This window comes from Callorhinchus milii, unplaced genomic scaffold (assembly GCF_018977255.1).
Source record: "Callorhinchus milii isolate IMCB2004 unplaced genomic scaffold, IMCB_Cmil_1.0 Scaffold2, whole genome shotgun sequence".
NCBI lineage: Eukaryota > Metazoa > Chordata > Chondrichthyes > Chimaeriformes > Callorhinchidae > Callorhinchus > Callorhinchus milii.
This window is the reverse complement of record NW_024704743.1, coordinates 95,817,792-95,845,401: the sequence shown is the minus strand read 5'-3', so window position 1 is coordinate 95,845,401 and position 27,610 is coordinate 95,817,792. Positions and strand designations below refer to the sequence as shown.

Genomic DNA, 27,610 nt, shown 5'->3' with positions numbered 1-27,610 from the left:
TAGGTCAATTGTTAGTCTAATGGCTAAAGTGAGAAGATATTTGGATTCTCTGGATATTTGGATATTTTGAGGCTTCAATGAACTTGAGTCCTGTTGCATTGCTTGAGGACATCTCTAAAAGAGAACAATAGGAAGCAGACTCAGTTAAAACATTACAGAAATATTTATTAAAATTAATTTGTCTTCCAGTTCCAAACTTGCTGCAAACTAACTGTTATAGTCAGCCCTGTTTATAAAGGGGGTAAAATCTACTCATAATTGTGTTCAGTATCTGTCCAGTCTTACTCATGTTACTATTTATTGCACTGAAGACACTGGAAGTGACAAACCCCACAGTTTGTTTCACAATCCAACTTTGTTGCATTACTAAAACAGCTTATATTCCTTTTGTGATAAATCTTATTGTGATTGTATTCAAATAGCACAGACCAACCTGTTTACAAAAATCTTTTCAACAATGTCTTTTCTGTCTTTGTGTGTGTGCACAGTATGGCACAATCAAACTACCAGAAAACACTCCATTGGACAAAGTATTGATTAAAATCCAGGCCACAGATAAGGATGAGCCTTCCACCGGGAGCTCTGAAATATTGTACAAAATCATAAGTGGTGACAACAGAGGAAGTTTCAAAATAACAACTGATGTGAGGACAAATGAAGGATCAGTGATGTTGGCTAAGGTAATGTAATGAAAAATATTTAATAGGTTTTATTATTTATAATAATAATTAATAATAGTTGCATTTGATTTAGTGTCTTATCACATTGTCAGAAGTCTCAAAGCACTTCACAGTTGAACTAGGCTGACAGCCTTCAGCCGCTAGGCTGCTGACCCAAAGTATGCACAGTTCAAGTTTCAGGCTTTCTAGATAAAAGTCCCTAAATCTTCTGGCATTGTAGCTATCCACTCATCAACCCCCCACCCACCCCCCTTGTCCTGTTATGCCTTGCAAATTGCCAGATGTTTCAATGTGGGATTTTCAGAAAACTATGAGAATTCCGACTGAACTTCAAAGTACTGTAGATGGAAACTCTATTAGCCTCCTCTGTGTTGTGCATGAAGTGAAGAGTTCAAATACATTGACCCTTGTGTCAGAAAGCATTTATTTCAATCTCATGGGGAATGGAACAGGATGACTCATCATAGGCTCCTCATCTCAAGTGCAGATAAGACAGTCTGTGATTCATGCCACTGAGTTTTAACACAAGTCACTGCAAGTGAACATTGTGTCCTGAAATACAATAATAATAATTTACGGAAAAAAACACTTGCTAGTCTTGGAGAACATCTTTTTTGGTCAGCTGCACGTCTGACCACACATGGAAACCCATCACCAAGCTTAAGAGTTTGCAAACCAGACTGAGAATGCTACATGTGTATACCACCACACATGATATTTTTCCTGTATCTGGAGTGGAATGTACTCTTTCTTCTAGAAAAACACACTGTCCTTACCTAATCCCATAATAAAATATGAGATCAAGCTGGCAAGAGGCAAGGCTTGTGGACTCCAGAGTCTGGAGTTTAACCAGCTAAAGTTGTGCACCTTGGGAAAGTGAAGGAGGGCTCTGCCTTTAGTGAGCTCTGGCATTCTGTATTTGGGATATGGAATCACCTCCATGGTGGGTTTGTGTTTTTCCTAAAGTCCCTTCCAGAAAATCTTGGATTAAAGTTGATTTCCAGCTATCCTTGGACAAAATATTACATTTAAACCTTCAGAACTAAAGATACTGTGCAATTGCCTCTCCAATTTACTGAAGGTAGATATTCAACCAGAGATTGACGTTGCTGGAAGATGTTTTTGACTGTTCTTGTGCTCAATACCCTTAAATTCCTTTCTCTTGTCTCCTCTCTGCTTGGGGATTCTTATTGTCTTTGTGAAACATTTTAAAATGTTGATCCTTTGCGAAAGTCCAAGTTGTTAAAACTTTCTGGCCATATTTCCTAACAACTTATTTTATTTCCTATTCCTGCAGCCACTGGACTTTGAAACACAACAATCCTATAACTTAATCATAATTGCCGAAAATCCAGAGCAACTGGTAGATGGAAAGAAATACAACTCTACCGCAACCCTGAATTTCATGGTGGAAGATGTTCATGAGCCACCGTATTTCTTAAATTCTTCATATCAGCTATCGATACACGAGAATAGCAAAGTGGGCACATCCTTGCTAAAAGTGGAGGCTCTGGATCCTGAAGGAAGTAAGCTGAGGTACTGAAGACTCTGGAGGACAAACAGTGGCTGATAATGAATCTGGGCCCAAATTTTCATATGAACTTAGCCATAAGATCATTGTCATTACTTCAAAGTGTGCAGAATTTTGGAAAATCATTAATTTCAGTCCTTGGAAGCCAATTTCAACAGTTCTTGCATTCTGTAGAAAACTGGCTTTCAAAAAGAATTTTCTAAAATTCTGCATGACCTTAAATTTAAGATGATTAAAGGTTAAAACTATGAGAAATGTCAAGCCTCTGAAGTGTGAAGCAATGGTATAGACCCACATAGAGACAGCCAGGTAGAGATTAACAAGGATAAAGCTGAGAAGAATTGTTTCCCTCATAGAGTGCCGGAAAATGTGAAGAAGATTCAAAAATAATTGCTATTATGTGGGACATTTGGGTGACATTTATCAGCCTATTTTTATGCATACTCTCCCATTTTGATTCTGATTATTGATTCTATTTGTTTTGTAATTATTGAGATCAAATTAATGGATCCAGATATGATGCTCATCCATGTTCGGATATGGGTACCATTCTTGCTAGTTTGGTGGAGCCTTTTCGGTTCACTCCCTCATTGACACTCTTAAAATCACTGTCAATCTTGAAAAACCACCAGGGAGAATTTTTTCCTCTTGGAGACTGGGCCAGTGAATCATTCACCTCAATCAGGAACAGTCACTGACAATCCAGATTGTATAGATTACAAGAAGCTGTGCGGTCTTTTTGTTATTCCATATATTTTAGTGATCTAGCTGTGCAGTCACAGGTGTATGATAATTCGGGCAGGAGATCTTCACAAAAGTGCTAAAGTAAAGGATTTTTTGCATTTCAATTTCAGAGTCTCCAAAACTTGCTATCCTTGGAAATTGAACTGGTTAGAATTGTGAAAGTTGAATCAACGAGCAAGAAATTCTCACATTTTCTTTGCCCTTATCATTTCATACAGACACTTAAATCAATCTGGCCTCTGTATTGTCATAGTTCCTACATGTGTATTTACATACTTCTCCTTTTAGAGGATCCTTGCTGTTGCTGTAATGTGATATAAATCACTGACACTGACGTACATAAGTGAACTTACATCAGTTATCTGACCTTGCTCATGTGTTTTCATTGGCAAGTGATGAAATAATGTAGTAATAACATTGATTTGCATTTAACCCTTAGAGTGCCAGCAGCTCAGGAGACTCCTTTCTTTGGTGGGACTGGTTCTGTGCACTTTCAGCTCACACGTTCTGACACAAAAAAACTCTTACATTTTACCAAAAACAAACTCAAAGATTGCATTATTACAATGAAATTCACCTAGATCATTACGATAAATAACATTTCAACAAGAAATATTTTAAACCATTATCAATCTCATCAATTTTTCTTCTATTTTGTATCCTGCATTAACCATTTCTTACTAATCTTATCTCATTTTTATCTAATCTATCTTAATATAGCTTGTTATAATATGTTATTAAAATATAATAATACTCATATTTGATATAGCACCTTTGTGAAGGGTGATATATAAATGCAAGTTATTGTTGTGGTGGTGATTGTATTTTAGCGCACCTACTGTATCAGGCGCTCTGAGACACCATCCAGCGTGAAGAGCGCTATATAAATGCACGTTGTTCTTGTTGTTGATGTTATTATTTTATAGGCAAACTCAACACTTTGGTGTCTACCTGGTTCAGTTGGTATCATTCTCACCTCTGAATCAGAAGGTTGGTCTAGACTGACATTCCAGTGCAGTACTGGGGTATGATGCATTGTTAGAGGTACCGTTCTTTGGATGAGATATTAAATTGAGGTACCGTCTGCCTGTTTAGATGGACACTAAAAATTCTCGTAGCACTATTCAAAAACAGATGAAAGTTTCTCCTGATGTTCTGGTAAACAGTCCCCTAGCTAAAATGGACTATTCTCTTCTTGGCTGTTTATGGCACATTTCATATACAAATTGGATATCACATTCACCTACAAACACATTTAATAGCAGTTACTGTGAAGTAGTTTGAGTTGTTTCGATGTTATAGGCAATATATTAAACGCAAGGATTATTATAATTGAATGGAATTATTCTGCCTCAGAAATGGTACTAATGGACAACTTCTCTTTAATTAGTTATTCAATAACATCTGATCCACTCTCCTGGGTGAAGATTAACGCTCAGTCTGGAGAGATCTTCATCAATAAAGAAATGGACCGTGAAACGGAATCTAAGTATGATATAAAGGTTACTGCAACGGAACAAGGTAAAAACTGTATATATATGTTTTTGAAATGCAATGGTTCTTGAAACCAGAAAATGCTATTTGGGTTGCCAAGCACACTGCTTCAGACAAAAATCAAACTGTTGTGTAATAAGGTATCTTTTCAAACTACTCGCGATCCCTGGTGGATTGAATCCAAGAAAACATTTTTACCTACACCTCCGCATTCAGTGGGTATTGTGCAAGTCATAAGGCTTGTCACTGCACTAATCTATTGGAGGGGGAGGTAATGTGCCTGTTTCCATGGCATCCGCTGATAAGAATGTTGAAAAGGTGACTCACTTGATAACAGGAATACCAGGTATGGCAATGATCACTGAATAGAAGCACACCTGTTGTTACTCTCAGTGGTCCAGAAGGCACTTGCTCCTGCTGTTATTTTACAATTTTTTAGTGTGTTTGTTTGCAGGAATAACGAGTTTGCAAACATTTGGCATATTGATTATTATTTAGGTTATCAGCCTGACTCAGTTGGTACTACTCTCACCTCTTCAAGATCAGTGACCAACTTTGAACTCACTGTCCAGGCTGACACTCCAATGCAGTGCTGGGGAATGTGCTTCATTATCAGAGGTGCTGTCCTTCAGAAGAGACATTAAACTGAGATCCCATCCACCTTTAAGGTGGAAGTTATTGATCCATTGCACTATTTTAAAACAGTAGGGAGTTTCTACCAGTACCCTGACCAATGCTCCCCATATAGAATTGGTCATGCATTTCATTGCTACTTGTGGGAGATTAATATTAATGTACAAAATTAGCTGCCACGTTCACCTCCAGAATATAGAATTACATGTTACAGTGAATCTTGTGAAACACTTTCAGATGTCCTCCCAAGATGCCATATCAAATACAAAGGTTAGTTATTATAAGCTAGGAAGTTTAAAGGTAGAAACTGCTCAATGAGGATTGATGATTGGCAAGTTATCATATTCATTAATCATGGTAAAAGATGAAGAAAAAGTTCTCTGAATGAAGTAACATTATGCCCATTCATTATGTCAGACCCCGCCACTGTGAAGTGTTCTGGGACACTACCCTGTGTGAAGGGCGCTATATAATAATAATTCTTGAATTTGATATAGTTCTTTTCACATCTTCTAGACGTCTCAAAGCGCTTCACAGAATAGACCCTAAAGTGAGTTGACTGTATATTTGTGGATGAAATGTGGCAGCCAATTGCACACTGCAGTGTCCCACAAACAGTCGTGCATTAAATTGACCAATTTATTAAGTTTATATAAATGCAAGTTGTAGTTGTTGTTCTTTAATGAAGCAGGACGCAAACATTGAACTGAAGTGTTGCTTGCTTTATGTTTTTTCACAGGTGGTTCTTTCATGAGTTCTACAGTTGATGTCGCCATCTTCTTGCTTGATATCAATGACAATGACCCTAGAGTATCAGACGGTTTCAATAAGCTTTTCACTTGTTTCCCTGTTATGAAAGAGGAGAAGATGATCTTCAAGGCTGCAGATTTTGATTCGCAGTACGGTTTTCCCTTCACATTTTCTATTGACGGCTCAAATAATGATTGGAAACTCGAGAAAATAAATGGTAAGTAAACACCAATGGATCATATCTGCTTAATATATCCACCTATCATCTGCTTCCCCCTTCATGAGAACGTTGGTCATCAGACAGTTGAACTATACATTATAATTTGCATTACATTAATGTACAAATGCATAGAGCCAAAGTCACATCAACAAACTTACTACCTGGCGCACACAGAGTAGAATAACCCTCCAGCAAAATGAAACATGATGGAATATGTTTGCCTTCACAGGAAGTCATGCTTATATTGTCACAAAGCACAAGCGTTATGAACAAAAAGTGTACGAAGTCCCTGTGAAGATTTTTGACAATGACGAGCCACCTCGTTCGGGAGATGCGTTGATACAAAGTAAATACTATTTAAGTTTTAATCTTATTATCTCTGAAAACAGCTTATCTATTGGACACATTGCACATTCCCCCACAAGCCCCCCCCACCCCCCCACACACCCACACAGAGACATGCACAAAACCCAAAAGAAACAGGAGGTTAGGATTTGGGACTTTGTAAAGCAAACTGGAGCTTCTATCTCCCAAGGTTTTTCAGTCATTCAGATACATTCACTCTTTTAAGCAGGTACAGATCTCAGCTATATCAACAGCCAAGGTAACACATTGGTCATTCCGTGTTTCTGCATCACGATTGCATTTGCAGACCAAGAGCATTTCCAATCTGATGATACATACTATACTGTGGAGTCCTGTAGTTCAGTGGTTAGAGCACTCGCTTTGCAAGCGAGAGACCTGGGTTCGATTCCTGGCAGGGTGAAACCTTGGGCAAGTTTCCTTACTCCACACGCCTGATAATAATCCCTCAAAGNAAAAAAATAATAAACTGGTCATTTCAATCCACTACTGTTTGTGGGACACTGCTGTGCGCGTTTGGCTGCCACATTTCGCCCACAAATATACAGTCAATTCACTTTACAGTCTATTCTCTGAAGCGCTTTGAGACGTCGAGAAGACGTGAAAAGTGCTATATCAAATGCAAGGATTATTATTATTATCATTATTATTATGATGGTGTGTCAGCCTGACTCAGTGGTAGCACTCTGGCCTCTGAATCAGAAGGTTATGGGTTCAAGTTCCACATCAGTACTCTGAATAACGTTGTCTAAGATGAAACACCAATGCAGCGCTGAGGGGTGTCACATTGTCGAAGGTGTCGTCCTTTTGATGAGACGTGAAACCGAAGTCCCGTCTGCCTGTTCAGGTTGACTTTAAAGTATTACCAGGTTCTCATGGCACTATTCGAAAGAGAAGGGAGTTTCACCCAATGTCCTGGCCAACAAATCCCCCAAATAAAATTGTTCACTCACTCACTCAATGGCTGTTTCTGGGATATTACTTTGCACAAACTGGCTGGCGATTTTTATTCACAAAATACACAATCAATCCACTTTTCTATAGACAGGGTAAACACCTTGCGATATCTCGATGAGGTGAGAAGGTGATATATCAAATACAAGGATTATTATTTATTATTATTATCATTATTATTATAGTATCATGACCAATGGATCCTGGATCACATTTCAAACTAAATAGAATTTTGGAAAATCCTTTTTTCGACACCGGTTTTCCACAGTTCCTTTCAGGTACTGTAGAAAAGCCACTTCCGAATGAAGAATGAATTTAAGAATCTTCCAATATTTTCTAACAGGATAACTTAGTAAAGTTGAATTTTGTCAAACTGTGGGACTTCACCATCTCTGAAGCCCTTCTTTGTTTTTTTCCTTCTGTTTTTTGAGGTGGTAGGTTCTCATGTACATTGATATCTGACAGAATTCCTGAACAAGGAATACAGAAGTGTGTCACACACATCATGTCAAACTCCGCTTCAAATGTAGGTTATCCCGCTGTGGGTGACCCATAGTTGGTGTGTTGTACTTCTGCTTTTCTTATTAAGGAAATGTAAAATAAAACTCTCCACAATTAATGTTCTGACCAATTTACAAGCCTCTTTAATAGGATTTCTACATCTCTCTCATTTATTCTGCAACACTGCCAAAGACCAACAATTACTTCCATTACCATCCACGACCTCACACTTTATTGCATCTGCCAAGGCGCTATATAATTTTTGTTACTGTACAATACCTTTTTTTCCTATTTCTATCTTTTCATTGTGTCTGTTCCTTCAGTAAACTCCATACAATGTTCTAGCTTAATGCCATCTAAAAGGCTGCTGCTGTAATGTGAGCCCATTGAGTAATTGGAATTGGATTGAGACTATCCTAACCCATGTCACAGACATTTTGTTGCCTTCAGTTCCAGGAAATTTGCATCTAATCTGTCTAGGTTGCATTCAAAACCAGGTCCTACAGGGGAATGTGCTATCACACTGCACTGACCAGCCCCAGGAAGCAGTTTATCTTATTTCCCTCCGTAGACAAATAAAGTAACTAAAAACTGCAATGTCAACTGATATAAACTTTGCATGTTTGTCTTTTTTGTCCCTCAGTAAATGTCTGCAAATGCTCAACAGCAAAAACCTGCTTCGTTCCAATAGAAGATATTGGACATGCATCAATAGGTCTCGCCTTAGGATTGCTCCTGGGATCCTTGGTTCTCATAGGTAGGTACCTCTTAACAATGGTGCTGCTGACGATATGAAAATGTTATAAGAAAAATGGATCATGAAGTATGGTTTGTGATATGATATTTATCACATCATGTAAAAAAATGTGATCCAAACTTGCCTTTAAACCCCCGACTTCAGCTGAATGGTTTGGCCTGAAGCCAACTATGGTTTCTGACTGCCACCACCTTTACTGTCGGTCCCCTTGATCACTGGCTTTCCATCCTGCTGCATGGAATATGAGCCAAACTCTGATTGATTGACTTTGGTATTCTGTGCACCAAGACTACAAGACAGCATTTGGTGGCAATTGTGTGTCAACCTGGCTCAGATGGTAGCACTCTTACCTCTCAGTCAGAAAGTTGTGGCTTCAAGCCAAGCCCCATTTCAGGACTTGAATTGACATAGTCTAATACAGTGCTGGGGGTTGTTGCATTGTCGGAGGTGCCTTCCTTCAGATGACATGTTAAACCAAGGTTCTGTCTGCCTGTTCAAGTGGTTGTTAAAGATCCCATAGCACTATTCGAAAAGACCAGGGAGTTTCCCCCAGTGTCATGGGCAACAAATCCCTCAAAATAAAATTTCTCACTCACTCCATGGGTGTTTGTGGGACATTGTTGTGCGCAATTGGCAGCTGCCGCGTTTGCCTAAAAATACACGGTCACTGGACCTCAAACCAAAATCCTGTGATGCGGTTTTGGGTAAACAATTGTGCTGAAATGAGAGAGGGAGAAAGAATTGATTCTCAATAATTAAAGGGGTTTGGATCACACGTTTTGGCGATGTGATTATGACATTGCATACTAAAAGAGCACTTCAGAATAATTACAACTTCAATTACATTTCCCCCCAGGTTCAATTCTTGCAGTGGTATTTATCCGTTTGAACCGCAAAAAGAAAGGAGAGTTAACGGCAAAGCCGAAAAAAGAAAATACAAGAGAAGAAAATGTTCCACTGAAACAGGTTCAGTAGGAGTTTGGACTTCTTCTGGGCCCGAAATAAATTTTTTCAATTGGCTAATATTCTGGGTCTCCTGCAGACAGACTCAAGACATTCCCCACAAACCATTTTTATCCCTGAGTTACTAAACCATGGAACACAGCTTCATTTGTAGTTTATAAATTCACCACACACTTTTATTTATGAGTTTTAAAAGCCCCCTTTTAAAGATTTGGAAACATGTGCATTATAGTGTGTTCTTCAGCATTGAGTATACTATTAACAGTGTTGCATGATGTCATGGAATCTCATTCCTTAATCTGGTTTTCTTCAACTTTAGTTCTATCTGATACCTGGAGTTAATGAAAGCCCGGATGTTAACATTTTTTTTACCCTGTTACTGTAGAATAGAATGTGACCTGCTGAAAATGGAGAGAAGTTGACATAACTCAGATTGTAAACAAACAAAGTGGAAATTCCACCACAGGATCTTTTTGAAGTAAACCTTAAAATGCTGTTTGGTTTGTGTTAACTATGTAATAAAATGGAGGAAAAGTGAAACCGTTCATGAGTCTAGCAGTGGTGTGCCCAGTTCCTGGAGGCAATGGCTCATTAGGAACATCATACCAGCTGAAAATTGTTTCTGATAAAATTCAAAAGCTGATTTTTGGAGGAGCCCTTGGAAGTGTTGATAGAGACTGTAATCGAACTGTGCAACCACCATTTCATGCGGTGGTGGAATCAGTCTTAAATGGATGAAGTCCCCTTTTACTAGTGCAGGTTACAACTAGGGACATACCTATGTCTGCACCATTGGGACCTAACCAGTGTCAATTTTAAACAGCATTCCTTCAATAAGCATATGGGAACTCTGCCTGAACTAATCTGCTCTGTTGCATCAGATGTGCAAGATGCACTTCCAGTTATGGAACGGCCTCCCCATTTGGATTCTTTCATTGAGGAATTCTGTTTAAAATTGCCATGCTTCAGGTTCCAATGTAGTAAAATACTGCAAATTGTAATATTTTTCTGCAAATCTGTTGGGTGTCCAAAGGCTGCCAGTTCTTATGCGCGAAATTTCATTTCACAGAATAGATCGTGTTCAGTGATCTTTTTAACTTTTTTTTAACATTGTCAGGTAGTGGGGATAGTTTTCGAAAGCCTTTAGATGTGTCCATGTGTGTGTGTTGATTTTTCAATAGTCTTCTAGAGTAATCCTTATTAATTCCCAATTAAACAGAGCTTTGACTGGGGCTCTGTGCGGATGTTATGGCAGGAATTAGAGTTTCTAGCTTCTGTAATTTAAGAAGAATTGCCTTAAAATGGGTGGAACAGAGGAGCAGGCAGAAAGCTTGGCTCTTATCCGTTGTGGTGCTGTTGTCCTGTTAAACTGACAGATTCTTGAAAAATAGAGGGATTAGGGGATATGGGGATAGGGCAGGTAATCAGAGTTAGGTGAGAAGATCAGCCATGATCTTATTGAATGGCGGAGCAGGCACGAAGGGCCGAATGGCCTACTCCTGCTTCCAATTCTTATGTTCTTATGTTCTTATAAACTTCTTCCACCCCTTCAGCAATTTTTCCCATTTCCCTCTTTTGTGCTCATGATTCTTCAGTTCCTTTGCCTCTCCGCCTTCCCCGCTCCCCCCCCCCCCCCCCATCCCACCCACCCATGTCACTATAGCCCATAGCTCCACTTGCTCAGCCTTATCTCTGAGCCACTCACCATCAGGTTTCACTCTCCTTTGGCTCCCTCATCCCCTTCCCTATCACTTGTTCTGCTTCAGCACCATTACTTACCTTCTTCCGGGGGGGGGGGGGCGTTGGGGATCTGGAGGATTGCTGTTCTCAACTAAGAACTGGCTTGTAATAGGCATCTTCAGAAACAAAGTCAGCTGAACATCAATAGTGTCTGGATTGAAAGTTACTGAATTAATTGAGAATGAATCTACTGATTAAATAAACTTCCAGCTGGATTTTAAAAACAATGCATTGACTTGTTCTTACAACACTGACTAAATAATCAGTAATTTAATACAGGTTACACATAATGAAAGAAAACAATAAAATAAGTGTCTATATTGATCCCTTACTTGAGCTGTGCTGCTATGAGATTATATTACCAGATGCTTCCTCGAACTCTCTGTCATCTCTTTGCACGGGAATTGTTTTTCTTCTGAGCTGACTCCTGCTAAGAACAGATGGTGTTTTGCCTTGGTAGTTTTCCTGGCTGGCTCTGCCCTATGAGGTCTGTCAGTCACCAGGTTCCTCTGCCAGTCCTCCACTTTCCCTAGGAGACTGGTGAGAGCTGTTTGTGTCCACACCTGGTCTATTCCTACATATGCTAAACTACCAAACTCTGTCCTTCGGCAGCTGGTCTTACATCCCAAAATTCCACCTAGTCTTTCTCTCCAAGACTGTGTCACCTTAAAATTAGCATTGTGCGGAATTATTATGGAAAATGTTTCCGGAAGAATTGTAGAAGCTGATTTATTTGAAGAACTGCGGGATAACCAGTTTGCAACTTAAATTAAAGAGTCTTACTCAATTCTGGGTGATCCTACCTTTTTAAGATAAAATGGTCTTAACGGCTGAGACTAGGAGAAACAACAAAAAAAGTATTGGGCTCACTTTCATGTTTTCAAAAATTCTAATTCTCAAATTTTTATAATTTTAAAAAACTTTTAGTTAAAAAATTGTGTTTTCCGCAGAGCTTAAAAACCGCAACTACTGTCCATTACTAATACTAACAATCCTTGCATTTTGTATAACATCAGGAGGACATCCCAAATAGCTTCACAGGATTTGTGAAGTGAAGTGACTGTGCATTTGTGGATGAAAGCGGCAGCCAAATGTCACACAGCAATGTCCCACAAATTGCCATGAAGTGAATAATCAATGTTATTTGGGGGATTGTTGTCCAGGACACTGGGAGAAACTACTTTCACTTTCAAATAATGCCTCCCTTTCCCATCTTATGCCCAGCTTCTCTCATTCAGATGACTGTTAATCTATTTCTTGATGTTTTCACTTTTACATAGATTAATAAAGAATGTACAGCACGGAAGGAGGCCATTTAGTCCAACCAGTTTGCGCTGGTGTTTATTCTCCACATGACTCTCCGCCCATTCCTTACTCAGTCCTATCCTTTCTATTCCTTCCTCTCTCATACGTATATAGCTTCCTCTTAAATGCATCTAAACTGCCTGCTTCAACCACCACTTCAGGCAAAAAGTTCCAGTCTTACTACCTTCTCTATGAAGATGGCAAAGGAAAACAGAGCCAAGCAAAGCAACAACAACAACAAAATAACATTTGTATAGTGCCTTTCACGTCGGGAGGACATCCTAAGGCGCTGGACAGACTGACTTACGGACCCGAGATGGGAGTCAGGGTCGGGGAGGGTGGAGGGCAAGGGGGGAAGCAGGCAGATCGAAAGCACGGTCTTGAGATGAGTCTTGAAGGTGGCAAGGGAGGGGACGAGGCGGAAGGACTGCGGGATGGAGTTCCAGAGGGTGGGGCAGAATGGAAGAATAGTGGGGCAAGCAAGGCGGGAGATGTGAAGCAGGCCGTCGCCCACCGAGCGGAGGGAGCGAGCAGGATGGTAGGGGGTTACGAGGTCGCAGAGGTAGGGGGGAGCAAGACCGTGAAGGGCTTTGAAGGTGAGGACCAGGATCTTGAACTGTATCCTCTGTGTGATGGGAAACCAGTGGAGTTGAGCAAGGATGGGGGTGATAGGGTCACAGAGCCTGGTGCGGGAGAGGTCATGGGCTACAGAGTTCTGGATGATGTGCAGCCTGTGGAGGGAGGAATTGGGGAGGCCGACAAGCAATGTGTTTGTATAGTCAAGCCTCAATGTAATGAAAGCATGTATGAGTGTTTCAGCGGCCTGCAGTGTGAGACAGTGTCGGAGCCGGGCGATGTTGCGGAGGTGGGGGAAGGCAGAGCGGGTCATGGCGCAGATGTGGGGTAGAAATGATAGTTGAGGGTCAAACAAGAGCCCAAGGTTCCGGACTGGCTTAGCAAGGTGGAGTGTGCAACCATGGATGGTGATCCCGTCAGTGCCTGAGGTGAGGAGGCACTCCCCCAGCACTGCATTGAGTGTCACCTCAAACCCTGTGGGTTCAAGTCTTGATATGGGGCTTGAACCGACAAGCTTCTATCTCAGGCAAGAATCCTCCCAACTGAGCCAAGCTGGTGGTGTTATTATCCAAGTCAGTGCAGTACACTGATGGAGCTTATCTGTCATATTGCAGGTTTTTTAGTCTCCCTGCCAAGAGAAAGACCCTCCCAATGTCAGAAATAAAAATTGCTTCCTTTGTTCTGGTCTCACAGATGTGACATGATGTCAATTGTGTAAAATAAAATCCCAATAACAATCATAGGTTAAAAAGAGTTTAATGTTGGATGTCCTGTAATCTAGGTAGAAAATGTTAGAAATTCCTAGTTAAAAACTGTACAGAAAGAGGCCAAAGAGGTACTTTTGAGACGTGGCTTGAATGATGGGAGGAGAGAGTTGGAGGGATGCCAGCATAGAGCTCCAAAGAACCAGCGCAAAATAATTGAAAGCCCTTACTTCGATGGTGGGGCAGATAGTGTGGGCGACATGAAACAGGCTGGTGTTCACTGAACGAAAGGAGTGGTGTGTGTGGTTGAAGATCACAGGGATAAGATGGAGTGAGATAGCAGAGAATTATAAGATAGGTAGATTATTTTTCCATTCCAGGTCCACTTTATAAAACTGACCTGGTGAAGTGCTAACACTGTATGTGTACCTTACAAGTAGCTCAATATCTGAATCATGTGATAGGTCTGTGTATAATCAGTACTTGTGGTTGAATGTTTATTTCTTTTCTCCTGTGTGCAAGCAATCTGTTTTTGCAGGTGTCCTTTAAAGGCTGAAAACAATCTTAATCCTTGCAATTGATACAATGCCTTTAACGTCAGGAGGATGTTAGTGACTTTGTATTTTGTTTTGTTCACAGGGTTTTACTGTGAAGTGTAGCAACTCTCTATTTGTAGGTGAACAACCATCATTAATTTATGATTGAAATTTGTTAGCTTATTATTTAATTTGCCTGTCATTAAGAACAAAGGAGTGAGTGATTTTGCAGTAACGTGTAAAGTAAATGCAGCATGAATCATCTAAACGCACACGCAAACACATTGAATGAACAATGTACAGTGTTGCAACCCACACCACCTGACCACATCTCATTCCTTATGGCCGAGATTCACCCTGTGCTACCAAACTGCATTTTGTTCAGTAATCTGATAAGCCTTTCCTAAACTGCTTTCAGTCACTGGTCCTGTTTGTGCTGCTCAGATGTTGGGAATGAAACTGCTATGAGCTTAGGTGTTTGGGGATGGGTTTAATGCTGATTTCATACTGGAGTAACAAAACCATATACATTGGCAGCTTTAGACCAGTAGCATTTCAATAGCATTTCCGTGCCATTTCATGAACGTGGAATGAGCCGTATTTGAATAGAGTTTAAATACTAAGATGAATACAAGCAAAAAGAGAAAAGTAGTAAATGTTGAAAATCTGAGAGAAAAAAATTCACAGCAGGGTCGATCAGCATCATAAAGAGAAACATAAGAACCTTTTTCGCTTTGATTTGCTGATTGATCTGCTGCAGATTTCCTGCTTTAACTTTTAGATAATAATAATTCTGACATTTGATGCAGTACGTTTTTTACATTGGGAGGATGTCTCAAAAGATATGCAAAGTGTAGTGACTGTGTTTTTGTGGGCAAACACAGCAGTCAATTTGCACACAGCAACGTCCTACAAACAGCTATGAACTGAATGACCAATTTTATGGGGGGCTTGTTGGCCAGGACACCAGGAGAAACTCCCTTCTCAATGTAAGATGTAAGGAGTAGGGTGTAAGATGCTTAAAAATGCGAAATAATAGAGTTTGTCGCTCATGCGATGATTGCCAAGGTTTTGTTGGTGCAAATAAAATGAGAGGACTGTCCCTGGAGTGATTGATCACTCAGCAGTGAGCTGTACTTAAGACTTTTGTAGCTGAGAACAAAAGGAAAGATTAATTCTACTACTTAGTGTCACCGCAGCAAGAGCACTTACTCAACCCCTAATAAAGTATATACACTCACTAAGTGACATATCAATAATACAAAATAATAACACTTGCGTTTGACATAGAATAAAAAATATTTCTTTACGCAAAGGATTGTGAAAATGTCAGCTTAGCTCAGTTGGTAGCAATCTCATGTCTGAGTCAGATACTTGTGTGTTAGAACTTGGAATCCATATGCTGACTCTCCAATACTTTTCTGCCTTGTTGGTAGTGCTGTCCTTTGGATGAAATGTAAAAAAAACACACTCCTGCCTGTCCAGATGGATGTTAAAGATCTCATGGCACCATTCAAAAAGATGCCCAGTATCCTGGCCAACAATCCCCCAAATAAAAGTGATCTTTCACTCCATGGCTGTTTGTGGGATAGTGCTGTCACAAGACATGAAAGGCACTATACAAATGTAAGTTTGTTGTTGTTAGCTGCTGTGGTTTCCACAAAGTATACATAGTCACATCACTTTACAGCATATTCTATGAAGAGCTTTAAAACATTGTGACGACGTGATAGGGCTGTATCAAAGCAGCAATTATTGTTATAATGCCACTGAATGCTGTAGAGGCTGAATCAATTGAAGTATTTAAAAGGAAGTTCATTAGACAATTGGGGAATATGGGAATAAAAAGTATAGAGAAAAGATGTGCCATGATCTAATAAACTGGTAAATACAGTCAAACGTGTTCAAACAACCACCTCTATTCAGCAACCACTCCCTTTTTAACAACCACCCTGGAAAAGTCTGGACAGTCTGGTTCGCACATGAACTAACCCTTACTCGGAAGCCACCCTTATATAAAGGCCACTTTGTTGAGGTCGCCTGAGATGGTTGAAAACAGGTTTGACTGTACTGCATTTTATCAGTAAGTGTCACTTGTTCTGTGTTCGTAGATCATCTAATTACATCAAATATCTCTAAGCACCTTATACAGTGAGCTACTTTTCTCACATTTTTCAGTCCATTAAGAAAAATCCATCCCAACGTTTCACTTCAGAGATTGTCATCTGTTGACTGGAGTAAAGCCATTTAGGTGGGAACTGCCCATTCCATTCCTGACAGTGTACAATTCAGGAATAGGTCACTGCCATTTGAGCGCCTCACTTTCTAATGGGTATTCTATTGGAAAGCAGCCCTGCTGATTCGTCAGGTCAGGCCAAGTAATTTACCAAAAAGGATTTTATTGTGTGTAATCACCACCAGAATTCGAGTTTATACCAACCAGCGCGAAAAAAAAGCATAAATGGATATCAAATTACATAGTTGCAGGTCCATTGTAAACAGCAGTGATTATGAAATACTGTATTCTTGTCAACCGATTAACCTCTGAGTTCCTTAAAATACCCAGAACTATAATGCACAGCTGCCTTCTTAAGCGATTAAAGCAACTCCACATCCTGTCAAGGATCAGACAACTGAGGTCAGCTTTATCTAGTCTGCTCTGTGTTTACCCAGCAGATTACTGGAGCAGGGCAATATTATTTAGGCCATTCTTGCTGGCCGCTGTATAAATCTGTTGGTTATTTCTATCCTTCAAATACTGCATTTCTTCAGGAAGTGTGATGAAAGTCACCAGGGAATTGAACTTAGTTAAGTACAAAAGAAGGATTGTTGCGACATATATGCTGAATAAGCAAGCGTGAAGTGAAGTTTTCTGTGAAAAATGTGCAGTTAAAAGCAGATGTAGACTTTAACCCGAATCACTGAATTTTGCTGTATGAGCAGTTATCATAATATTTCTCTGTGTCATTGTGGGATTATGTTAAATGCTGTCAAAATTTAAAAAATCATCTCTTGAATTGATCTCAACTCTAGGATCAGCCTTTTCCACTGCTAGAGCTCTCCGGGTATAACTGTCATAGGATTGGATGTTTCAGCAGTTGTGGACAGTGTATGTGATAGCAACCACGTATTGCTGCATACACATCAATGCTGCACTTCATTGGAGTCAGATGGCCTAGGATCTATTCCTATTAAAACTAAAAGCATTCACTCTAGTGGGGATGGGTGCCAGTAGTACTCTGAAAGAAAGGATTCCTCACTACTGGTACAATATATATTTCTATTGGTAAAAATTCCTAATATAGTTGGGACTATACAAAAATAGAAAATACAATGACTTCTGGACTCAGCAGGAGCAAACCTCCTGGTTCAGCTAAATAGTCAAGGAAAAGTCATCCTGATCAGAACCGACTAATAATAGATTCACAGGAATCAGAATGAGGCTTTCAGATATGCCAATGCACATGAGATGACTTATCATAGAATCATAGAATTATACAGCACAGAAGGAGGCCATTCGGCCCATCGTATCTGTGCCAGTTTTTTAAAAGAGCTATCCAAATCAATCCCAGTCCCCTGCACTCTCCCCATAGATTCAGGGTTGCAAAGGGCAATTTTATGACAGACACTGGGAAGTATTTCTTTATGCAGGGGCTAATTAATGCCTGGAACGGATTACCAAGAGGGGTGGTTGAGGCCAATACACTGGACTAATTTAAAACACAGATTGTCACAGTGATGGGAGGGCATTGTGGACGGATGAGATCAAAGGGGCTGAAAAGTCATCCAAAACTCTTTTGTGATTTGGGGACTCATCTGAACCATTCTTGTTACACTAGGTTTACATATAGTCTTGAGTTTCATCCTTAAGGAAATATTGCACTAAATTCCAAATTTGTGGTGTATCGGTTTTGCAATCTGTAAAAAAAAAAAATAAATTAACAATAGATTAACAATAAATTAGCTAATTTCAGAACATTAAACAAATGACACTTTTAACATATTAGTGGGATTATTATTCAAAATAATTTGTAATTTATACTGATGAATTAATGACCCAGAAAGTTACTATTTGGTAATAGGAAGAGCTATTCTCAATAGCTATCAAGAAAGACTGGACAAGTTAGAGCTTTCTTCTCTGCAGACAAGAGATTTTAGAGGGGACCAGATAGCGATGATTAAAATTATTAAAGGGGTTGATAAATTTTTCATTATTAGGCTGTTTCTAAATTCTGGTGAGTTCATAACAAAGGGGCATAAATACAAGATGATCAGTAGCAGATCCAGAACAACAAAATGACATTTATAGAGCACCTTCCACTTCGGGAGAACGTCTCAAGGCAATGGACAGTCCAGGGTGATGACCCGAGTATGGGGGAGGGGTGGGGTGAGGGAAGGTGGAGAGATGGGAGAGCGACCGAAGGCACAATCAATGAGAAGGGTCTTGAGACCAGCCTTGAAGGAGGCAAGGGAGGAAGCGAGGTGAAGGAACTGTGAGATGGAGTTCCAGAGTTTGGAGCAGAGAGGCTGAAAGCCCGGCCACCGATGGTAGGGCGGGTCGGGTGGGAGACATGGAGCAGGCCGGAGCCCGCTGAATGGAGGAATGGGCAGGTTGGTAGGGAGTCAGCAGGTCAGAGAGGTAGGAGTGGGCAAGGCCATGGATGGTCTTGAAAGTGAGGACGAGGGTCTTGAATTCGATCCTCTGGGGGATGGGGAGCCAGTGGAGTTGGGCGAGGGTGGGAGTGATGGGGTCACGGAGCCTGGTGTGCGAGAGTACACGAGCTGCAGCGTTTTGGATGATCTGCAGCTTGTGAAGGGAAGAGTTGGGAAGGCCAATGAGGAGGGAATTTCCATAATCGACCGGATAGTTTAGGAGGAACTGCTTTACAGAGAGGGCAGTGAGAATGTGAAACTCACTGCCGTGGCTGAAACAGAACCCTTCAATCCATTTACGAGGAAATTCAATGCAAGTACGAGGGAGAAAGGAATACAGTGGAATAGGGAGAGGGATTAGCAGGGAGGATTAGGGGTGCGTGGAGACTCATGTGGAGTATAAACTCCGACGTGGAATAGTTGGACCGAATGACAGAATGTCTGTCAGACATCAAGTCCTGGATAAGAGACATTAAGTCCTTGAATTCAAGATCCTCATCCTCACCTACAAGGCCATTCACGGCCTTGCTCCCTCCTACCTCTCTGACCTACTATCCCCCTACTTACCTGCCCGTACCCTCCGTTCCTCTGGCTCCGGTCTGCTCAACATCCCCCGCCCTAACCGCCCTACCATCGGTGGCCGGGCCTTCAGCCTCTCAGCCCCTAGGCTCTGGAACTCTATCCCCCAATGCCTTCGCCGCCTCCTCCCTTTCCTCCTTCAAGGCCGGTCTCAAGACCTTTCTCTTTGACTGTGCCTTCAGCTCCCCTCTCGACTCTCTATCCCCTCCTCGCCTCCCTCCCTTCCCTCCCCTCACCCTGACCATTTCCCCCCAATGCTCGGGTCCTGACCGAACTGTACAGCACCTTGGGACGTCCTCCCGACGTGAAAGGCGCTCTATAAATGGAATCTTGTTGTTGTTGTTGTTGAGAGTTAACTTTCTTCAATTGAAAGTCAACGAGACCGAGGCTCTCCTGATTGGCTCCCATCAGCGCCTCCTCACCTCAGGCGCTGACAGCATCACCATCCATGGTTGCACACTCCACCTTGCTAATCCAGTCCGGAACATTGGGGTCTTGTTTGACCCTCAACTATCATTTCTACCCCACATCCGCGCCATAACCAGCTCTGCCTTCCCCCACCTCTGCAACGTCGTCCGGCTCCGACACTGTCTCAGATCGCAGACCGCTGAAACCTTCATACACGCCTTCATTACATCGAGGTTCAACTGTACAAATTCACTGCTTGTCGGCCTCCCCAACTCCTCTCTCCACAGGCTGCAGATCAACCAGAACCTTGCAGCCCGTGTCCTCTCCCGCACTAGGCTCCGCGACCCTATCACTCCCATCCTCACCCAACTCTACTGGCTTCCCATCACACAGAGGATACATTTCAAGGTCCTCGTCCTCACCTTCAAAGCCTTCCATGGTCCTGCTCCCCTCTACCTCTCCGACCTCCTAACCCCTACCACCCTGTTCGCTCCCTCCACTCAGCGGGCTCCGGCCTGCTTCACGTCCCCTGCCTTGCTCACCCCACTATCGGCGGGCGAGCCTTTCGCCACTCTGCACCCACCCTCTGGAACTCCATCTCGCAGTCCCTCCATCTTGCCCCTCCCTTACCCACAAGACCCACCTCAAGACACCCTTCTTCGATTGCGCTGTCGATCTCCCTGCTTCCCCCCTTGCCCTCCACCCTCCCCTACCCCGATCCTCAGCTCGGGTCTGTAACTCTGTCTGTCCAGGGCCTTGGGACATCCTCCCGACGTGAAAGGCACTATACAAATGTAATTTTGTTGTTGTTGTTGTTTCCATGCTATGCGTTCTGTGTAATTCTATGTGAAGAATATTTGTGAGCAACAGCTATGGAGGCATAAGATAAGAATGAACAAATACTATTCACAGCAATGGAGAGGTGTTTTGATGGACTTAAGAAAATAACACCCTACAAACCTATCATCAAAGTAGTCAAAATCATTGAGATAAAAAAAATAATGCAATAAATACACTTCTATGACCAGGCTTAATCCAGATCATATTAAGCTACAAAATGTCTGATCCCTGAGTTTATCCTTCAAAACTAAATGAATAACGTACATGCTGTGCTACCAACCTAATCTCTTCTCTCCATTCAATAATTTCCTGTAAACTCTTCTTTAGAAGTGATATAAAATCTGACTGGTTGAAAAGTTGGGTTCTGCTAAAATTTTGCTGTCTGGGTCTGTGAGATTTAAGAGCTATATGAACAGTATGAACAGCTGGAGATCCATAATAGACTTTATGGATTTCCACCAGCCACTGTTAGCAACCTGAGCTTTTCCTATCGACCATCACTTCTGCGTTCTATTGTGAGGCCACTTTGTATCCTTTATTCTTTCTCTTCATCTGGAAAGATAGGATAGTTTGTAATCCCGGGGAGGGAGTGAAGGGAGTGTGGGGGAGGTGATGCATTAATAAAGAGAATTTCTACCGGCTGGCCTGTATCGTTACAACAACAACAACAATTTGCATTGGTGTAGCGCCCTTCACCCAGGGTGGCGTCTTGGAGCACTTAAAAAACCTTAACTTTTAGAGCCAATGCCACTAAAGGAAGGATAGGCTACACTACATTCGTGATAGATATTGAGGAATGCTTTAAGAACTATTAAAACAAATCAGTTATGTGTCTTTTCTCTGAATCTGGATTCAGCAATGTCAAATATATCAGGAGGTATTTGCATTTTATCCTCAATGCTACTGAGGCATTGACATTTACCTGAGAAACTGTTGCAATTATGTGATTTATTCACCCTATACCATTTGATATTTTCAGTCCTGAAGGTAATAATAGTTGTATTTGGTATAGCGCTTTTCAAATTGGAAGGATGTGTGTTTTTTGGGCGTAGAGTGAACTAACACCCTTAGATTTCTTTTGTCTTAAATAACTAATAAGGTCTAGACAACATGTCATGTGGAATGAGCCCCATCAGGAAAATGGAGGACATTCTGCACTCTCTCCCTTTTAATGTATAATATTGAATTGTGCTGGTATGATTGTGAATTACATGCTGTTCCAATGAGAAAGATCAGCTGTAAGTACTGCTGCTTAAGTTCACATTAGGATTGCAGAGTCAAAATGTGACATATGTCAGGTTGAGACTTACACTGCTAAGACTTCCTGCTCACTTTAAGTAATAATGGAATTATTACCAACAAAGCAAGTTCGTCCTTCAGATGAAATGCTGAGCCGAGGTTCTGCTTGTATGTTCAGGTGAACATTAAAGATCCCCTAGCATTATTTGAAAGACAAGGGCATTTCTCCTGGTGTCCTGACCAACAATACCCCATATAAAATTGGTCATTCATTTCAGAGGCTATTTGTGGGGCTTTGCTGTGCGCAAATTGTCTGTCACATTTGTCTACAAAACACGGTCATTATATTCTGCAGGATAGTATGTGAAGTGCTTTGAGATATTCTCCTAAGGCACTATATTAAAGGAAAGGCTATTTCTTTTTCTTTCTTTTTTTCTTTCTTTCTTTCTTTCTTTAAGCTAAGATACATCTAGGGGTGTTAGTTGATTTATCGCTTATCGTATCAAAATACTGTGAAGCAGCAATGTACATAGCAAACCGAATGACAGGCTATAGTGCTAAATCAGTTGAGTTTAATCTCCAGAAGTCATATTCAAACTATATGACCAGAACTCTTTGCAGTCAGGCCACAGTACTGCATACAGTTCTGGTCAATGTGACATAAGGGCCCAGAGACATTGCAAAGCAATGAGGATGATCCCTTGTGGAATGAGCTACAATTAGACAAGCTACAGTCTTGAAAGGCAATGTCTCAGGAGGTACCTTTATAGAGGTGTATAAAATTATAAGTGGGATTGAGAAAGTGAATGCATTAAGACAGCAGAACACGAACACTCGAGTTTAGGGTTGCAAAGGCTAATTTCAGAATGGTACCAAGAAATATTTCTTTACCCAAAGGGTCATTAATGCCTGAAACAGGTTAGGGTAGTTGAGGGCAAGAGGCACTGGATTCATTTTAAAAATTGCTTGGCACTACAATGGGATAATAGTAATAATAATAATCCTTTCATTTGATATAGCGCTATTCACATTGGGAGGACGTCCCAAAGCGCTTCACAGAACACACTGTGAATTAACTGTATATTTGTGGGCGAACGCGGCAGCCAATTGCGCACAGCAATGTCCCACAAACAGTCGTAAATTGAAAATGACCAATTTATTATTGTTTTTGGCTTTGGAGGGATTATTATTAGGTGTGTGGAGTAAGGAAACTTGCCCAAGGTTTCGCCCTGCCTGGAATTGAACTCAGGTCTCTCACTTGCAAAACGAGTGCTCTAACCACTGAGCTACAGGACTCCACAATGACAGTAGAGTGGGTATTCTGGAAGGATGAGGTCAAATGGGCTGAACCAATGATGTGATCTTGTGAGAACTTCCCCAGAGAATGTCTGGGAGTAGTGAAGATAGTTCAAGAATAATGCGGATAGCTACGGAGTAGAGAAGATAACTCAGGTATGGTGTGGATAGCTAGGGAGAATTGAAGATAGCTGGTGAGTAGTGAGAGTAGCTGGGAAGGAAGGTGGCTGGGAGTAGTGAGAAAGGTTGGGAGTAGTAGATGATAGCTGGGGAGCAGTGAAAGGTGAGCAGGCTGTCTGATCCAAGTTTTTTGCCAATGATATTCTTTAACTGATGAGTCTTGCCAGTGCATGACAGCAGCCAGGTCTCTCTCTCTGTGAGTTTTCTACTTTCCATTTGTTCAATTTCCACCGGCCTTTCCCTCAGCCTCCTCAAGTCAGCACACTTGAAATAACAGACTACGTGAGGAATCATGAAAGCAAACCCACATCTATCTTGTGTAGCTGTAATAGGTAGGTCATCTGGCATGTTTCTTCAGCATTTGCGACTGCGGTGCTAGTAAAACAAAATAGCACTTAATACCCATGACAGAGAATTCAACTTACAAACTAACAAACCACACATCACTTTCCAGCATTATTCTTCTGATTAGAGCCAAAACTGAGTCCCCACGCACTTCCGTGATTAGACTAAACAGAGATCAGATGGATAAATTCCTATATGATCTCCTCTAATGGTTTCTCCTCCTGCCCCCTGTCAGCTGGCAATTGCTATGCTGGTAAACCAGACCAGGGATCTGTAGACAGTAAAGTGACATGCCATAAACAGACGCTGAACTGGAATCAAATGAATATTGTCTTCATGAAAAACTAGCTGGTGAACACTACAGGAAACGTGCAGTACCAGTAGCCTGAAAATCCACCTAGTCTCAGCCTTTAAGATTATTTGGTCTTAAATTTAAGATTGTGCAGAGTTTTGAAAATTCTTAAATTTAGTCTTAATTTAGAAACTGTTTATTTTTAAAAACTACAAAAAAAACTTTAATTTAAGGTTTAATTTTGTAATTTTTCACAATTCTGGGCAATCTTAAATTTGAACACAAAATGGTCTACTACAACAACAACAACTTGGATTTATAGAGCGCCCTCCACCCCGGATGGCGTCTTAGAGCGCTTCATAATAATGGATCCCGGGGCCAAGCCAGGGGGAGGAAGGTGACCAAAGGTGCGGTCGAAAAGAAAGGTCTTCAGCAGAGACCTGAAAATGGGAAGGGAGGGAACGAGGCGAAGGGAGTGAGGAAGGGAGTTCCAGAGCCTCGGGGCATAGTGGCTAAAGGCACGGTCGCCGAGGGTGGAGCGGAGGACTCGAGGGTCAAGGAGGAGGTCAGACCCGGAGGAACGAAGGCAACGGGCACTGTTGTGAAAAGAGGTAGGTGGGTGCAGAGGAGTGGAGGGATTTGAAGACAAGGGTGAGGATTTTGAAGTTGATCCTCTCTGGGACAGACAGCCAGTGCAGTCTGGCAAGGTCTTGGGTGATCGGGGAGTAGAGTTTGGTGCGGGTGAGAATACGGGCGCAGAGTTTTGAATAATCTGGATTTTATGGATGGTGGTGGAGGGAAGGCCTGCGAGGAGGGTGTTAGAATAATCCAGCCAAGAGGTGACAAAAGCATGGACCAAGGTTTCAGCAGCTTTTGGGGTGAGATATTGGTGGAGACGGGCGATGCGTCGGAGGTGGAAGAAAGTGGTGCTGATGAGGGACTGGATGTGAGGGAGGAAGGATAATTGGGGGTCGAACCTGACGTCTAGGTTGCGTACAGGTTCGGAGAGTTTTAAGGGGAGATCGGGTAGGTGGAGAAGTGAGAACCGTGAGATTTTAGACATTGACGAGAGCCAAAGAGTATGGCTTCTGTCTTGTCAACGTTCAGCTGAAGGAAGTTTGCGCTCATCCAGCCCCTGAGGTCTGACAGGCAGGCTGACAGAACATCAGGGGACTGGGGTTGCAAAGAGAAGTGGAAAAATAGAGTTGGGTGTCATCTGCATACATGTGGAAGTGTACCCCATGTCTGCAGATGACATCCCCAAGAGGGAGCATGTAGATCAGAAAGAGGAGGGGGCCAAGGATGGATCCTTGGGGTACCCCACAGGTGACCGGGTGAGAACGGGAGAAGAAGCCGTTTGTGCAGATGTTCTGCTGGCGGTTTGTGAGGTAAGACTCGAACCAGGTGAGTGCGGTCCCACTGCGGTGGATGACGGAGGAAAGGCGGTAGAGGAGGATGGCGTGATCGACTGTGTCGAACGTGGCAGAGAGGTCCAGGAGAACAAGGATGCAGAGGGAGCCCTGGTCACAGATAGAGAGGATGTCGTTTGTGACTTTCACAAGCGCAGTCTCTGTACTGTGGGCAGGGCGGAAACCGGACTGGAGGGGTTCGAAGAGGGACGTCCTCCCGACGTGAAAGGCGACAAATAAATGGAATCTTGTTGTTGTTGTTGTTGAGTGGGAGGAGAAGTGTGCGCGAAGTTGATTGTCTAAAAGGATAAGACTAGGTAGAACGTGGGCCCTTGAGAGTCCATCATATGCTGATCACTAAAAACATTGACCTTTTCATTAATTGATAAATACCAAGTCTCAGTCTGTGTTCAGTTGGAGGCACACTTGCATATGTTCTTGTTTTTGTAATTTGTGCATGAGAAACCCTTTAAATGTTCTTTAAACATTCTCATTGGTATTCAGATGCTGGTTAGTAGAGTTCTGCTTTGCTTCAACTTAGTGAGAGTAAAGGAAAAGTATAACTCCAGGTGTAACTCCAAGCATAACTCCAGGTTTCCAGCTCCATTTCTCTTATGCAAACTTTGCTCAGCTTTGGTAAAACTGGACTTATACCACAGGAATAGCTGGATCAATGCCCAGATTTGCCAGTGTAGTTTGGGATATCCTCATGATGTGAAAGGCACTATAAAAAAGTTGCTTTGTATTGTATTATAGAGATATGGGTTTGAAGCTAGAACACAATTACAGTACTTGCAGCACAGAAAGAAGTTACTTGGACAATAAAGTTTACCCCAAGCTAGATCCACACTGGTGGTACCTTCTCTGATCTCAGTTTTTTGCCTCTGAAAGAGCTGTATTACTGAAGTGCTAGAAACTGTTAGACAAGGCTGGAATGAGATCAGGATTGGAATGTAGAGATTTGGTGAGAGACATCAGTTGGGAACATAACCAAGTGTTAGAGAGATGAGACCAAAGAAAATGAGGTCCAAAGTAGGAGTAGGGTGTGGGAGGAGAGACATGTCAGGGAGAATTGCACAGAATTATAGCTTCAGGATGTCTGTGAGCCATCGCTCGTAACTAACAATAGAATGGAATTTTCTTTGGCTTCTAAAATTTACAGTAGAGATAAATTCTTTAATGCACAGACAAGTGCATTGCTTAGCTGAGGACATGCATATCCAGTATACAGCTAAGTCATAGCTGATGCATGAGGTGAACTTTCCATAAATCTGAGAATTATTACTAACTGCTGAGAATAGCATCTCAAGCTTATAAGATGGCATGCCGGATATATTTCTTCACTGATAAATGACCCATTGGGAAATGCTCAGGTCATCAAAACCTAAAGTACTAGCTCAAGAAGCGAGAAGACCTAGGTTTGATTCCTGGGCAAGGCGAAACGTTGGGCAAGTGTCCTTACTCCACATGTCTCTGTTCACCTAGCAGTAAGTAGGTTATTAGTCGATTGGCTTTTCTGATGGTAATAATCCCTTCAAAAAACAATAATAATTATAATTTCATCACTTAACCCATTACTGTTTGTAGGACACTTCTGTTCGCAATTGGTTGCCATGTTTAGCCCACAAAATATACAGTTAATACACTTCACAGTATATTCTGTGAAGCACTTTAAGACATCTCAAAGAGGTGATATGGTGCTATATCAGATGCAAAGATTATTATTGTTATTATTATCAAGAAAGAAAGAATTTACATTTTTATAGCACCTTTACGTCAGAAAGTAGGAAGTAGGGTGATGTTCAAAGGACTTTGAATCACTTGTAGTGATTATTGTCAAACTTAATTTTTGTTGGCACTTGAAGAAGCCATTTTGTTTGCTGCAGAGATAATCAGTCGAGAGATAACTGATTGATTA

At 41.5% G+C, this 27,610-nt stretch overlaps 1 protein-coding gene across 2 annotated transcripts in view; it reads left to right on the top strand.

Moving 5' to 3' along the window:
• cdh17 (cadherin 17, LI cadherin (liver-intestine)) overlaps nt 1-10,130 on the top strand; it is a 33,478-nt gene extending 23,348 nt beyond the window's left edge. For both annotated transcript variants that reach the window (XM_042332395.1, XM_007887944.2), the window contains exons 12-18: nt 489-680; nt 1,978-2,216; nt 4,346-4,476; nt 5,822-6,049; nt 6,282-6,398; nt 8,514-8,627; nt 9,484-10,130. In XM_042332395.1, the coding sequence (XP_042188329.1) occupies nt 489-680; nt 1,978-2,216; nt 4,346-4,476; nt 5,822-6,049; nt 6,282-6,398; nt 8,514-8,627; nt 9,484-9,602 (1,140 nt within the window). In that variant the 3' untranslated portion in view covers nt 9,603-10,130. The remainder of the gene's footprint in view (nt 1-488; nt 681-1,977; nt 2,217-4,345; nt 4,477-5,821; nt 6,050-6,281; nt 6,399-8,513; nt 8,628-9,483) is intronic.
• The last annotated feature ends 17,480 nt before the right edge of the window (nt 10,131-27,610 follow it).